The 15,442-nt window shown below is 46.8% G+C and overlaps 1 protein-coding gene across 3 annotated transcripts in view; it reads right to left on the bottom strand.

The window, feature by feature from the left end:
* Positions 1-14,599: 14,599 nt before the first annotated feature.
* Positions 14,600-15,442, bottom strand: part of PSTPIP1 (proline-serine-threonine phosphatase interacting protein 1) — a 41,029-nt gene continuing 40,186 nt past the window's right edge. For all 3 annotated transcript variants that reach the window (XM_033852037.2, XM_033852036.2, XM_033852038.2), the window contains exon 15: positions 14,600-14,905. In XM_033852037.2, coding sequence (XP_033707928.1) covers positions 14,774-14,905 — 132 coding nt within the window. In that variant the 3' untranslated portion in view covers positions 14,600-14,773. The remainder of the gene's footprint in view (positions 14,906-15,442) is intronic.

Raw genomic sequence — 15,442 nt, forward strand, 5'->3', positions numbered from 1 at the left:
CATGTAGGTTTTAATTATTTGGAGATACTTCAATTCCAGAGCAGCAGTATGTTTTAAATGTTGGTGCTATCTGCAGTTCATTATGCTTTGCATGTGTTTTAATTATATCTGTTGCTAAATTCTAAAGGCCTTGATATTCAAAAAACTACAGATGCTTTTCAGTCCAGTATATCCCACAAATATGGAGCACCTACTGTGTGCATGGCATTGGGGATACAGTGATGTTGCTGTCCTCTTCAAGGAATGTGGAGTGCTAGTATCAGAGACACATACAGAAGCAGATAATTTCCATACAGTGCAGTGATTGTAGTGGTTAAAGAATGGGAGCCCAAAGGAGGTGCCTGGAGAGGTCAGAGGCAACTTCCTGGAGGAGAGGCCCAAGCCCAGAGGCTGAATAGGCTTTGTGGGAGAGGGTATACAGGAATGTGAAATGGGATGGAAAGTGCAGGGAGCTACAAGTAACTCATTGTGCCTGGGGCTTAAAATAAAACGAAAAGAAGTTAAATTGGCAAAGCCCAGGTCCTCTAGGGTCTTATATGACATCCTTTGGAAGTCAGATTTTACTTGAAGGTAGAAGCAGCCATGTGTGAACGTGGTAGTGGTGCAGGCGGACCTGTCATAGGCGTCCCTGTAGCTGTGGGGATGGGCTAAAGGGGCCATGCGAGGCCTCAGTGAGGTGGATGTAGTAGTTGAGGAGAGGGCTCGAGGGCTCTTTGGAGTGGCGCCCTGTTGGTGGAGATGGTGTGGGGCGTGGACTCAGGAGGAATTAGGAGTCACGGAGAATGGCAGAATTTGATCATTGATTGGCCATGGGGCAGAGAGAAGGGAGAGGAAGGAAGGAATCTAGGATGAGTCCCAGGTTTCTGGCTCAGTCAACTGGGGAAGCAGAATTGTTGCAGAGATATGGAGCCAGTAAGGACCACATCTAGGGACATGAGTTCATGTTCAGTTTTGGATCCATCAGTTTTGAGATGCCTAAATATTGTGCAAATCTGTCCTGCCTGAAAATGGAGATGATGTGAGAAAGAGGAGTAAAAACTAACTTCTGTTCACAAAGTGGAAGTTAACCAAAACATGCCTGATTTTAGAGAACTGTAGGAAATTTGCTATGTTCTCTTGACCCATCGCATCTCTTGTTCCTACCCATTGCACGTTGGGCAAGAATGTTTTGCTTGTCTTTGTGGCCTTTGACTACCACCTTCCCCATTCCCCAGTCCTGTCTCTCCCCAACCTTGCTTCCAGTTTTCCATATGTAGCATTCTATGGCTACCCTGTCACAGGTTGGAGCTGAGGTGAGCAATAGCTGGACTGTGATTGTTGGTTGCCCTCAGCTCTTTCTGCGTTGACCTACCTAGCTGAGCCTTCACGGTAGGAAAGTGCTTTGGGAAAATATGCCAGTTGGTAACCCACTCCTTGAACTTGCCCAAGAGGCTAATTCCACACCGCTGTCCTTCACTCATTCCCTGGCTTGCCTCATGAGAGAGAGCAGCATCCTCTCCTGTGCTCTGTCAGCTGGACCCAGATCGACCATGCTAACAGTGCAACCAAAAAGACAAGGGGAGATGGTAGCTCTGGGGCCGTTTAAACCATTCTAATTCCTGCCAGCTTTAAATTGTGCTTAATACCTGTCATAGTCATGGAAATGCCTTTTTCCTTTGGAACCTCTGGATGGGTGATCTCTCCATGTTGACCAGGGCCATACAAATTCACCTTCTACCTGCTTCAGGGTCTTCAGGGTCTCTGCCGTACCACATGGTGCTGAGACTAGAGTTTGTGTTACCCTGAGACCCTAATCCCCAGGGCTATTCTCTAGAGCAGGGGTCCCCAACCCCTGGGCCATGGACCAGTAGCGGTCCATGGCCTGTTAGGAACCAGGCCGCACAGCAGGAGGTGAGCCGCAGGCAAGTGAAGGAAGCTTCATCTGTATTTACAGACACGCCCCATAGCTAGCATTACCGCCTGAGCTCCACCTCTTGTCAGATCAGCGCGGCATTAGATTCTCATAGGAGTGCGAACCCTCCTGTGAGCTGCACATGCGAGGGATCTAGGCTGCGTGCTCCTTATGAGAATCTAATGCCTGATGATCTGAGATGGAGCTGAGACGGTGATGCTAGCGGCTGCAAGTACAGGTTATCATTAGCAGAGAGGTTTGACTGCACAGAGACCATAATAAATTAATTGCCTGCAGACTTATGTCAAAACCCTATCAGTGAGTGGCAAGTGAAAACAAGCTCACGGCTCCCGCTGATTCTGCATTTTGGTGAGTTGTATAATTATTTCATTATATATTACAATGTAATAATAATAGAAATAAAGTGTACAGTAAATGTAATGCGCTTGAATCATCCTGAAACCATTTCCCTCCTCCCCTGGTCCATGGAAAAATTATCTTCCACAAAAGTGGTCCGTGGTGCCACAAAGGTTGGGGACTGCTGCTCTGGAGGGCAAAAGAGCCACTTTTTATGTCTGAATTTAATGAGTGAGCTCCCCCACTGCACCAGTATTTCCCACCCTTGTCTGCACATTGGAATCACCCAGGGAACTTGGAGAATACAGATGCCTGGGTCCCAGAGCTTCGGAAATGGCTTGGGGTGTCCAGAGTGCAGTGAAGGCTGAGAACTACTGCTGTAACCTGTTGCCTTTTTTTTAAAGTTAATTTTATTTGGAAATGCGGAGTTACAAAAGAGTTGCAGGAATAAGAATTGTACATACGAGGCCCAAATATCCTTTACTTAGATCCACTGAGTGACATTTACCCCATTTGATTTGTCATTTGTATTCTTGCATATGCTCTCTCTCTGCGCATGCATCATGGCCCTTTAACTCTAATACTTCAGCGGGTATTCCCTAAGAATAAAGATACTCTGTAACAACCCCAATACAGTTATCAAATTCAGTACATTTAACACTGATAAAATAGTTTAAAATACGATTCACATTCTAATTGATCTCATAATGTCCTTTGTAGAACCTCACCCCCACCCAGTTCTAGATCTGGTCTAAGATCAAGTATTATAGGTAGTTGTCATGTCTCTTTGGTCTCCTTTAATCTGGAGCATTTCCATAGTTTTGTCACTTATGACATTGACATTTTGGAAGAATACAGTTTCTCCTTTTAAATGATACCGCTTATTTTGGGTTTATCCGTTGTTTCCTCTTGATTAGATTAGATTGAGTTTTGCATTCCAGGTGGCTGGAACACTATGTTATATGTCCTCTCAGGAAGCACAATGTCATCTGCCCCTCAGTGGTGATCTTAATTTTGATCATCTGGTGTATCATTCAGAGTCCAGTGAGGGGGAAAAAGTAAATAGGAAAACTTTAATATAAATAATTGTTAACTGAGTAAGAGGTAGTTAATGACTAAAAGGGAAAGAAGAGAGCTCTAAAGCGTCTGAATAGAAAACAGCTACCACACCGAGGATCAAGGGACGAGAAGACAAGGAAGGAACTTAGAACCTCAGAGGAGGGCCCTGTAAGCCTGACCAACAGGAACATGCTGCCTGCCCTGTGCTGCAGAATCAACTCCCTGGAGGTGCCTGCCGAGACGTGAGAGCAAAGAACAATCGCTGTGGAGGATGCTGCTGGGATCCAGGCCAGACTGAAACACTAATGGTCTCTTCCAGCCCTGCTTTCCCCTTCAGAGGCCCCTGTTGGCCAGCTGGCGAAGAGAAATGTAGTTTGCAGAGTCCCAGCTTCAGTGTGGCAAGGAAGGAAAAGGAAGGCAAGTTTGGAGCTAAGAGGCAACAAATTCATACCTAGCACACTGGGACAGGATGTTTTCCACTTTCTCCATGGTATAGTTATTGTTTTTCCCCTTCCAACTCAAGCAATCTGTGGAGGTATAAGACCATGTAAATATTCTGCTCCTCACCAAACTTCTGCCTAGATTTAGCAAATAGTGCTGACTCTGGCCTGATTCAATCTTTCCTATGATGATTGTTGTTTTAGATTCCATCTTAAAATGATGATTGTGAAATACTGTTTTTCCAATTCAGCACTCCTTCCTCATTTACCAGTCTGCCCTCCCTCTCTCTTCCCCAATTATTTATTTTTATATATCTTATTTATATTCATTGTGAACTGATGGATTCTCCTTTTTTCAATGGTCTGTAATTCATTATTGTCCTTTTGTTTTTTGTTTTGTTTTTGGTTCTTAAATAGTTCCAGATGTGACCAGTGGGAGCCCCTTTAAGTTGTCTCCTACATCCCAACTTTTTTTTTAACACTTCTATTATTTCTGACATAATGAGATGTTCCAGATTCATCTTGTACCCACCTCCCCTCAGCCCTGGAATCATTGTTTCTCCAAGGAGCCCTGGTCCCTGGCTCTAGCTGTACTCATCACTACAGGGGTGTCTTTGCTTCTCATTCTATCAGAGTTATCTTACTGCCTTTTAAAAGTTGTTCCTAATTTTTTTAACAAAAGTAATAGTGCTTTTAAAAATGTAAACCAGGGCTTCCCTGGTGGCGCAGTGGTTGAGAGTCCGCCTGCCGATGCAGGGGACGCAGGTTCGTGCCCCGGTCCGGGAGAATCCCACATGCCGCGGAGAGGCTGGGCCCGTGAGCCATGGCCGCTGGGCCTGCGCGTCCGGAGCCTGTGCTCCACAACGGGAGAGGCCACAGCAGTGAGAGGCCCGCGTACCGCAAAAAAAAAAAAAAAAAAAAAAATGTAAACCATACAGACACCTATAAGGAACATGTGCCCACAAGTAAGCAAGTTTAGCAGTGATATGCACCCTTCTAAACTGTTTTCTCTACATTTACAAAAATAGACTTGGGGGGCTTCCCTGGTGGTGCAGTGGTTGAGAGTCTGCCTGCCAATACAGGGGCCACGGGTTCGTGCCCCGGTCCGGGAAGATCCCACATGCCGTGGAGCAGCTGGGCCCGTGAGCCATGGCCGCTGGGCCTGCGCGTCCGGAGCCTGTGCCCCGCAACGGGAGAGGCCACAACAGTGAGAGAGGCCCGCGTACTGCAAAAAAAAAAAAGCGAAAAAAACAGAGTTGGTCATGGTTTGTGGTTTTGCTTTTTGCTATTATATGAATTCTATTCTATAGGTGCTCTTTTTTTCTTCTCAGCAAAATGTGTACTATTACCTGTATCAGTCTGTAGAATTTGTTCTTGCATTTTGTTAGCTGCATAGATATAGTAATAGTATGATTAACCAATGTACAGTGGACAGGCACTCGTTGATTCCAGCCTCACCGCAGTGAACACCTTCGTACACACGCTGTCAGGCATTTAGAATGTTTTTTTGATTTTAAAAAACTTTATTGAGGTGAAATTCACACAGCATAAAGTTAACATTTTAAAGTGAACAACTCAGTGGCATTTAGTACGTTCACAGTATTGTGCAGCCACCCCCTCTATCTAGTTCCGAAGCATTTTCATTACCCTGTGTTCTACATCTTTGCGTGGACACAAGGATAGATTCTTAGTAGTGGTTTACTTTGTACTTTTAGATACATCCAGTTACCCTCAGAAAAGTTATACCAGTTTATATTCCCACTAGCAGTATATGAAATTCTGCATTTTCCTACAACCTTGTTGATACTTTGGGTATTGGAAGATTGTATGTTTCTAGAAATTTGTCTATTTCTTCTAGGTTGTCCAATTTGTTGTCATATAACTATTCATAGTATTCTCTTACGATTTTTTTGTATCTCTGTGATTTTGGGGGTTATTTATCCTTTTTCATTTCTTACTTTGTTTGAGTCCTCTCTCTTTTTTTCTTGATGAGCCTGACTAAAGGTTTTTCAATTATGTTTATCTTTTCAAAAAACCGGATCTTGGTTTCATTGATCATTTCTGATGCTCGTTTGTTATGTTTTGGTCTCTATTTTATTTATTTCCTCTCTGATCTTTATTAGGCCCTTCCTGCTGCCGACTTTGGGCTTTCTTTATTCTTCTTCTAATTTATTTGGATGGTTGGTTAGGTTAGAAACAAGTTTTTTCTTGTTTCTTGAGGAAGGCCTGTATCATTATTAACTTCCCTCTTAGAACTGCTTTTGCTGCATCCCATGGATTTTGGAAAGTTGTGTTTCCATTTTCATTTGTCTCAAAGCATTTTCTGATTGTCTCTTTGATTTCTTCTTTGACCCATTGTATTTTTAGTAGCATGTTGCTTAGTCTCCATGTGTTTGTGCTTTTCCCGTTTTTCTTCCCGTAATTGATTTCTAGTTTCAGACTGTTATGGTTGGAAAAAAATGCTTGATGTAATTTCTATCCTCTTAAATTTGTTGAGACTTGTTTTGTGATCTATCCTGGAAAACATTCCATGTGTACTTGAAAAGAATGTGTATTCTGCTTTTTTTGGATGTAGGGTCCTGTAGCTATCTATTAAGTCCAACTGGTCTAATGTGTTACGACCACTCTTACTGATTTTCTGTGTGGATGATCTCTCCATTGATGTAAGTGGGGTCTTAAAGTCCCCTACTATTATTGTATTATTGTCAATTTCTCCTTTTATGTCTGTTAATATTTGCTTTATGTATTTAGGTGCTCCTGTAATAGGTGCATATATGTTAATGAGTGTTATATCCTCTTGTATTGATCCCTTTATCATTATATAGAGTCCTTCTTTGTCTTTTGTTACAGACTTTGTTTTAAAGTCTGTTTTGTCTGATATGAGTATTGCTACCTCTGCTTTCTTGTCATTTCCATTTGCATGAAATATCTTTTTCCATTTCCTCACTTACAGTCTTTGTGTGTCTTTAGCTCTGAAGGGAGTCTCTTATAAGCAGGATATAGTTGAGTTTTGTATTTTTGTCCAGTCAGCCACTCTATGTATTTTGATTGGAGCATTTAGTCCATTGACATTTAAAGTGATTATTGGTAGGTATGTACTTACTGCCATTTTATTACTTGTTTTTGTAGCTCTTCTGTGTTCTTTTAGTCTCTTCCCTTGTGATTTGATGACTTTCTTTACTGGTATGCTTGTGTGCCTTTCTCTCTAGTTTTTGTGTGTCTATTTTAGGGTGTTGATTCGTGGTTACCATGGGGTTTATATATGCTGATCTATAACTATGTCTGCGTATTTCAAACAGGTAGTCATTTACATTCAAACACATTCCAAAAGGTGTATATTTTCTACTCTCCTTCTCCATATTTTGTTTTTGATGTCCTGTTTTGCATCTTCATGTTTATCCCTTTACTGATTGTTGTAGTTATAGTTGTTTTTACAATTTTTTTGTTTGTTTTTTTGTTTGTTTTGTTTGGTTGATCCTCAGCCTTTACTATATATTTGCTTTTACTAGCGGGATTTCTCCTTTCCTGTAGATACTTCGTGTTATAGCCTCTTCCTTTACACTTAGGGAAGACCATTTAACATTTCTTTTAGGGTTGGTTTAGTATTGATGAATTCTTAGTTTCTGCTTGTCTGACAAGTTCTTTCTCTCTCCTTCAATTCTAAATGATTATTTTGCTGGGTATGTGAGGTTGCAGATTTTTCCCTTTTTCGGCGCTTTTTTTTTTTTTTGCGGTACACGGGCCTCTCACTGCTGTGGCCTCTCCCGTTGCGGAGCACAGGCTCCGGATGCGCAGGCTCAGCGGCCATGGCTCACGGGCCTAGCTGCTCCACGGCATGTGGGATCTTCCCGGACCGGGGCACAAACCCGTGTCCCCTGCATCGGCAGGCGGACTCTCAACCACTGCGCCACCAGGGAAGCCCTTTTTGGCACTTTGAATATTTAATCCCGTCTGGTCTGCAAGCTTTCTATAGAAAAATCAGCTGATAGCCTTATGGGGGTTCCCTTGTATATGACTCTTTATTTTTCTCTGTTGCCGTTAGAATTTTCTCTTTAACTTTTGCCATTTTAATCATGATATGTTTTGGTGTGGGTTTGTTTGGGTTCATCTTGTTTGGGACCCTCTGGGCTTCCTATATCTGGATATCTGTTTCCTTCTTCAGGTTTGGAAAGTTTTCATACATAATTTCATCAAATACCTTTTTGACCTTTTTCTTTCTCTCTTCTTCAGCGACCCCTGTAACATGAATGTCGGTATGATTGATATTGTCTCAGAGATGCCTTAAACTGTTCTCATTTTTTACTGTTGTTTTTTTTTTTTTTTTTTTTTTTTTTGCTGTTCTGATTGGGTGATTTCCATTATTCTCTCTTGCAGATCACTTTCACATTCTTCTGTATCACCTAATCTGCTGTTAATTCCTTCTAGTGTGTTATTCATTTCTGTTATTGCATTCTTCAGTACTGACTGGTTCTTTTTTATATTTTCTAGTTCTATAAAATTCCCACTGTGTTTATGTATTCTTTTCACTAATTCAGTTAGCATTCTTATTACTAATGCTTTGAACTCTTTATCTGGTAAATTGTTTATTTCTGTTTCGTTAGTTGTGTTTTTCAGAGGTTTTCGCTTGCTCTTCCAATTGAAACAAACTCCTCTGTCTTCTCATTTTAACTTTCTCTGTCTCTGTGAAATTAAGTGAAACAGTTACCTACTGCAATCTTGAAAAGGGGTATCCTTGTGTGGGAGCAACCCTATACAGTCTGCACATGCCCAGTGGCTTTGGTGGGGAAGCTAGATCGACGTGAACACAAGTCACATCTTTCTCCAGGACATGCTGGCAGCTGTCACCTTGGTAGAAGGTGGGACTGCAGAGAGAGGGGCTAGGGCCAGAGCCAGGTGTGAGAGGTGATGTCCCTTATTCTCAATGGCTGTCACCATGCTATTAGGGGCAGGTTGGGTCTCAAGTTGCTGGAGCAGAAGTTCTGAGGGTCAGGTCCGAGCTAGCTCTGTTCCCTTTAAAGTGTGTGCCCTCTGATGCCATCGCTGGCACACTCACCCCAGAGCGGAGCAGTGCTGGCGCAGGCTGCGGCAGTTTGGCCACAGTCAGGGATCTAGACTGCTTCTGACGTGCTGCCTGTGTAAGCAACGGTAATGGCTGCCTCTCCCCTGTTCAGATGCTGCTCCACATCTGAGCCTCCTTTGTCTCTTCACTCAGCCACTGCTATGCTCACCCTGGTGTGCAGCTGCACCTTAGAGCAAGTGGGGCCTGTGTGTGGGCACTCGGTGTGGGTCGGGCCTGGGCTGTGGAGGTCTGGCCATAGTCAGCAGACAGATTCTGAATGGGCTGCCTGTGTAAGTGCCAGTCATGGCTGCCCCGCCCTACTTAGACACTGCTCTGGGTCTGGGCTACCTTTGTGCCTCACAGACGAGCTTTACTCTTGGCCAAGACAGCCCTTGCCCCAGTGTGGAGCTGCTTTTTGGAACAAGTGAGGCCAGAGCTGTTGCTCGGCTCAGGCTGGGTGCATGCCAGGGCAGTGGTGGGAAACTGGTCAGAGACCTGTGTAGTTTCAATCTGCCCTGTTTCAAGAGTAAGCAAGTCTGTGCTTGTTCCTCATGAGTCGAGTCCAGGCTTCCCCCAGCCCTTCTGTTAGTGCCATCAGCCCTCCAGCCAACCAAGGGATCTCATCTTCCTGGGGCACCCAATATGTGGCTGGAACCGCTCACTCCACAGGAAGGATCTCTGCCCGTGTAATCTCCGTGCTCGTTTGAGTCCCCTCCCAAGGGCACAGGTCCCAACCTGATCACTTCTCTTACCTTCCTGCCTGATTCTTTGTGCATCTTTCTTACAGCCTTGGTTGCACAGGAGTCTTTCTGCCAGTCTCCAGTTAGTTTTCAGTGAGCATTGTTCCACATGTAGATGTATTTGTGATGTGTTCACTGGGGGAGGCGAGTCCCCCATCCTACTCCACCATCTTGATCTGTTTTTGACACTTTGGATATTATCAGCCTTTACCTTTTCTTCCCATCCAGTAGATGAAAATATGTATGTCTTTGACTCTTAGCTAGGACTCTTAAAGCTGTTTCAGCCATTTGTATCTCCTGGATTTCCAGTTTCTATCATCTGCCCAGTTTGATAGGTTTTTTTTTTTTTTTTTTCTTTTTTTGCGGTATGCGGCCCTCTCACTGTTGTGGCCTCTCCCGTTGCGGAGCACAGGCTCAGCGGCCATGGCTCACGGGCCCAGCCACTCCGCGGCATGTGGGATCTTCCCGGACTGGGGCATGAACCCGTGTCCCCTGCATCGGCAGGCGGACTCTCAACCACTGCGCCACCAGGGAAGTCCTGACAGGTTGTTTTTGTTTTTCTTATAGATTTGAACAGAGTTAAGTTTACTTGGGAAACTTTTCTGTGAAACTCAATGTCTATTGCTACTGTGAATGGGGTAATGTTGCTGATACATTTGCTAATTGGTTATTGTTGGTGCGTAGGAGCCCCTACTTTTTGGGTACTTGATCTTATATGCAGCATCCTTGCGGTTCTTGAAAATAATTTGCATGTTCTGTGTGGTTCTTTATTGCAGTGTCCCTGAGATTTCCTGAGGGTACTGTGCAGTACCTTGCAGAAATTTTCTGAGTTTACCTACTGAATACCTTTTTGGACAGTGCTGAGTACATGGCTAGTCGTGGGGGAAATTAACTCATACACAGGTCCTGGTCTCTTGAGTTTATCCACTGAAAGTAAAATAGATACAGAAGTTATAATAGGATAGAAAAGAGACTTGTTTATGTTTGTATCCCCAGCACCATAGTGGGACACTCAGTGTCTGAAATGTCACTATGGTGCCATAAGAAGATGGTTTTCAAACTTTCTTTTTTCAGCTGAAGAACCCATTAGCTAGAGAAGTTCTCAGTGTTCGAAATATTTATGCTCAAGCTCAGCTGGCAGAGAATTGGATTCAGTTCGTCTAAGGTGTGACCAAAGCATCAACATTTAAAAAAAACTTGTTAGGTGATTCCATTGAGCAGCCAGGGATGAGAACCACGGCTGGTCCAATAGGTAAACTCTACAAGTAGAGCTTGAAATGGAGTGGGAGCGCCGCTTCTCCTCCCTTTGGCCCCTGCTAGGGCTTTGTAGAGCACAGTTTGAAAGCCACATCCCTGTGGTCTTGAGAATCCTGTGAGGGTGCTGAGGATGGGGTGCTCACTTGCTGGTGGTGACCTTGTTCTGGGCTTGTGCTGCTGCTTCACATGCCAGGATGGGAAATAGGCAGATATTCTGGTTCAGCCAGACGGAGCCTAACAGCTACCCCTGTGCTGAGGTTGCCAGGCCTGAGAATAGCTGTGGGAAGGTGGTTGGAGTTAAGTGTTAGACCCCAGTGGTGCATGTGTCCAGTTCGGTCAAATAGTGCATTGCTTCTCCTTTCCTCCTTGTCACCTTTGGGAAGGAATTACCAACATAACCCACACTCTCCAGAGGGCACGTTAAGTGAGGATGCTGTACCAAGCGCAAAGCTACTGTTGATTATAGCCAAGATTTGGAGGTGGTGGACTTTTTTATTAAAAATGATCATCTCATGCTTTTAATTAGCGCTTATATCTAATTTTGAACTTTACAAGGATAGCAACTTACACAGGGGCTTATTGCACCCATCTTACTGATGATGATACTGAGGTCCAGAGAAGTTGTACCTTGCCTAAGACCACACAAGGAAGCATGAGCATGGATTCAGACCCTGATAGTCTGACTTCAGAGGCCATGCTTTTCCTCCTGCTCCATTCTGGCTTTGAGCAGCCCTCTGTCAAGAAGTGGGCCGCAGTTATTTATACACCCAATTACACACACACCAACAACCTCTTTATCTGTCACCATCTCCTCTGCTGGGAAGGCTGTCTGTCCAGCTGAGATTGTGACCTGGTGCACAGAGATTGGAGAAGGCTGCAGAGGCAATGAATCTGACTTAGATTCATTCGTGGGTTTCTTTTTTCCTGGTATAAATTGTGACCCCAGAGTTGCTTTCAGTTCTATTCTCTGGCTGCCTAAATGACCGGAGTGCAGGCTCTGTTATCTAACACTCGTTACCCATCACCCTCCAGGACTGTAGACACTGCGGCACCTGTCAGAGATGATGATAAATATCTAGGCCAAAGGTTTTTAAAAAAATCTTTGCAGTTGAATGGAATGCTCAATCAAGATGACAAGGTATTTTCAAGGAATAAATAAAGCACTGATAACCTAACTTTCTCCTCTTTTCTTTCCTCTTGGCTGCCCATATATGACCTGATGCCAGTGGTCAGTCTACTTGGCTGTCCTGCCTCTTCCGGGCCTTTGCTCAGACTTCGTCCCTGCTACTACCCCTCCTCCACCTTCTAGTCCACCTGGGAAGGGAAATTGCTTCTCATCTCCTTCCTTTCCACTCCTTCCATTCCTGGCTCACATCCTGTAAGTTACCAAGTCCTGTTGATCTATTTCCCTCGTTCCTCCAGAATTGCTCTCCAGCCCAGTTGCCACTTCCTGGAGAAGCCACCATCATCTCTGTGTTGGACAGCCTGCACCTGGTCTCCCGGTCCTACTCTTGCCCTACTCACTGTCTACCTTGTATCAGAGGGGCAATAGTGTCTCTGTACTACTTCTGGGGTGAGTGAGCTCTTTGACAGCACCCCCTTATCTTAGTATCCCCCCCTATTTTCAAATACAGTGTCAGTCACACAGAAGTCATCAAAATACCTTGCTTGAGTGAATTACTTCTGACAGCTCTCATATCTGGCTGTCCTGGGCAACGTTTCTCGCCCAGGCAAGCATTTGTGTAAGCAGGGCTTTAGTCACTGACTTCTCTCTCTGTCCTTCAGGGAGCATAAAACCAAGCACAAGTTTACATTTTTCTTTCCAAACATCCCTATTTATAAACCTCAGATGTGTCAGGGACCGGTATGGTCATTTGGTCAGTTCACTTGTACAATATGCTTTATAAAAAGACAATTTATTTACATTTCAGGAAGGATTTAAGCCTCAGTCTGATTTTTTTCAGAGGCCCAAAGCCCTTTCCCACCCCGTCTGCCATACACCCTCTGGTGGAAGCAGTGGTGGGGTGGCATCTAGCAGAGGGTAGTTGGAGCCGTGCTTCCAGGACCCTACCCTGCACCCAGGAGCTGCCCTGTACCTTTTCACCTCTGCCTGGCCCCAGCATGAATAACACTGGGTGGAAACAACCCTTTCATGCTTTGTAGACTTTCGAGGTGTTCTCACACCTGAGTCTGAGGTCAGAGGCCACAGTCTGGCCATCCCCCTCCTTGACCAGGTGTCATGTTTGCTTAATCAAACCCACTTTTTTGCTTAAGTGATGAAGATAAGGGCATAAAGATGGACATCTGCAATAAACAGAGGAACAGCCCTCTTTACCAGCCCCTCCTGGTCATCTTCCTAGGGCAGAGCTTGGTCAAAGCCCTCATTTTTGCTACTGTGGCATCTGATGTTTGCCTGAGCACGTGGAATGTTCCTCCATATGGCTGCCAGGTGGATGGCTGGCCAGGCAGAGCCAGGACCGGTGGGAAGCCACAGGTCCACGGCAGGCTTCCGTGGGTGCCATGAGCTCCCAGTCACAGAGATGTTGAAGCTGACAGGAGTGCCTGGTGCCCAGTCGTGCAGGAGGTCAGATTAGATTCCCCCAGAGTCTCTTCTAGTTCTAAATCCTGGAGAATTCAGTGATGCCCCTCGCTCCCTTCTCTGTCCCTGCCCATTGTGAGGCTGTCATCACAGGCAGGCAGGAGCAGAAAGGAACCCCCTCTTTCCTTTCCTGGAACAGCTTCCCCTTTCCCTTGGCTTATCTTGGTCACTTGTTCCCAGAAGCCTCAGGACTGCTTGGCACATCAGGACATTTCCTGTACTGCCGCCAGCTTTCTGGTCTATCTGTTCCCCTCCACCAGGTCAAGGGCCCCTTGAGTAAAGCCAGTGTCTGAGGTGTTCCTCCTCTTGAGCTCACAGTGGGTGGGCCACAAAGGTTAATGAACGAGCAAGCGAAGTGATGAAGTCCCAGGGAAGGTGGTCTATGGGGATAGTAACAGGCTCACTCAAGGTGTGCCCGGTGGAGGAGGCCCCCCCCCGCCCCCGGCATGTCTGGCCCTGAGTCGGGGCGGGCTGCTGGCCTGCTGTGCCGGTAGAGTGTTGGGGCTCCCACAGGCGAGCGCTGGGGAGGCCTAGGACTGCGGAGCGGCCGGTTCCCACTGGCTCTCCCCCCGCAGTCACTCCCCAGGCCCTTGGCGTGGCTGGAGCAGGGCCGTGGCAGGCCTTGGGCAGCAGAAGTTACGTTTCTGGGGCCAAAAAGACAAAGGCCGGAGAGCACCAAGAGCGGAAGAAGAGCTCGGCCACCTCTGTGCCCAGGTCAGCCCGCATAGACTCCAGGCCTGCCTAAGCGACCATGCCACAGCCCCTCCGCCTCGGCAGACCTGTCACCTGTTTCCTGCCTGGAACTAAGCTTGGCTCATCCCCAGAACGTTCCAGGTGTCCCTCCTCCCTGTGCTCACACACCTACCCTGTCCTGCTGCTCTTGCCTTCCCTGTGTTCTGTCTGCTGCTGCCCTGCTCTAGCCCCAGGAAGCCTGGTCTCCCCATCCCAGCTGTCCCAAGCGTCTCCTTGCCCCTACCCCATCCTCCCTGACCGCTGCGGCCTTCTCCCATTGCCCGCTGTGAACATGTCTCCCTGGCAGTTCCCCGGGACCCAGGGCTAGGGTACCTCCCCATCCCCAGCAGACCAGGGACAGACCCGAGCTGGGGCCTTAGTGACAACACTGCAGGTGGGGAGCTCTGCTCTCCTGGGCTTCTCCCCTCCTTTGCCTCCTCCGAATTGAGCACTTGGACACGGGTGCAAGGAGGAAAAAGAGCGCTCCTTTATTCCCTGTGGGAAGGACTGCTCGGGAGCAGCCGGTACCTTTCCTGAGGGTAGGCTCTGTCTTGAGGCCCCTGCGAGGCCAGGGCAGTGGTGAGGGCACTGCTGGCCCCGTGGACAGGACAGGTCCAGGCGGGGGCTACTGCCCCTTCCTTAAAGCTTCTCCAGGTAGGAGCCAGGGACAAAGCCACGCTGCCCATTCCGTTGCACTGTCCACCAGCCATCCTCCCCTTCCTGGATGACCTCCAGGATGTCCCCCGCAGAGATGTTCAGCTCGTCGGAATTCTGGGCAAGAGAATGAAAACGCATCAGGCTGAAGTGGGCCTGCTGGGAGGGCCTCTGGTCAGGCGTTCCCCCAACCCCAGGCAGTAAATGCCAGCCTGTCTCCCAGATGGGCTGTCAGCTGAGACATGCTGGCCTCCTGGGGCTGTAAGACACGGCCACTCTGGGCTAAGGCAGCCCTGGAGACATAGGGTGTGGGGTGCCTCGTGGGGCTCAGCCTCTTGTCCCCTCTGGTTTGTCATTGTGGGCCTCCCACACAACCTGGGGCTTCTTCCCCTGCTTCACCTCCCTGCCGCTCCCTTCTTCCCCTCCCTGCCTCAGATGCTGCAACCTAGCAAGTCAGGTGTGTTTGCCACGCCCGCACCTCTGCTAGCCCTTGTCATACAGGCACACCATCATTCTCCTGGGCTGTCTCCCTGTCCAGGGACCAGGCTTCGGGAGTCAGTGCAGCCCGCCGAGCCCCGAGGAGATGCTTGGCCTCAGTCCCAGTGGATCTGGAGTCCAGCTCTGTACTCCCTCACCTCAAACTGGGAGCAGATT

The sequence above is a fragment of the Tursiops truncatus genome, chromosome 2 (genome assembly GCF_011762595.2).
Source record: "Tursiops truncatus isolate mTurTru1 chromosome 2, mTurTru1.mat.Y, whole genome shotgun sequence".
Taxonomy (NCBI): Eukaryota; Metazoa; Chordata; class Mammalia; order Artiodactyla; family Delphinidae; genus Tursiops; species Tursiops truncatus.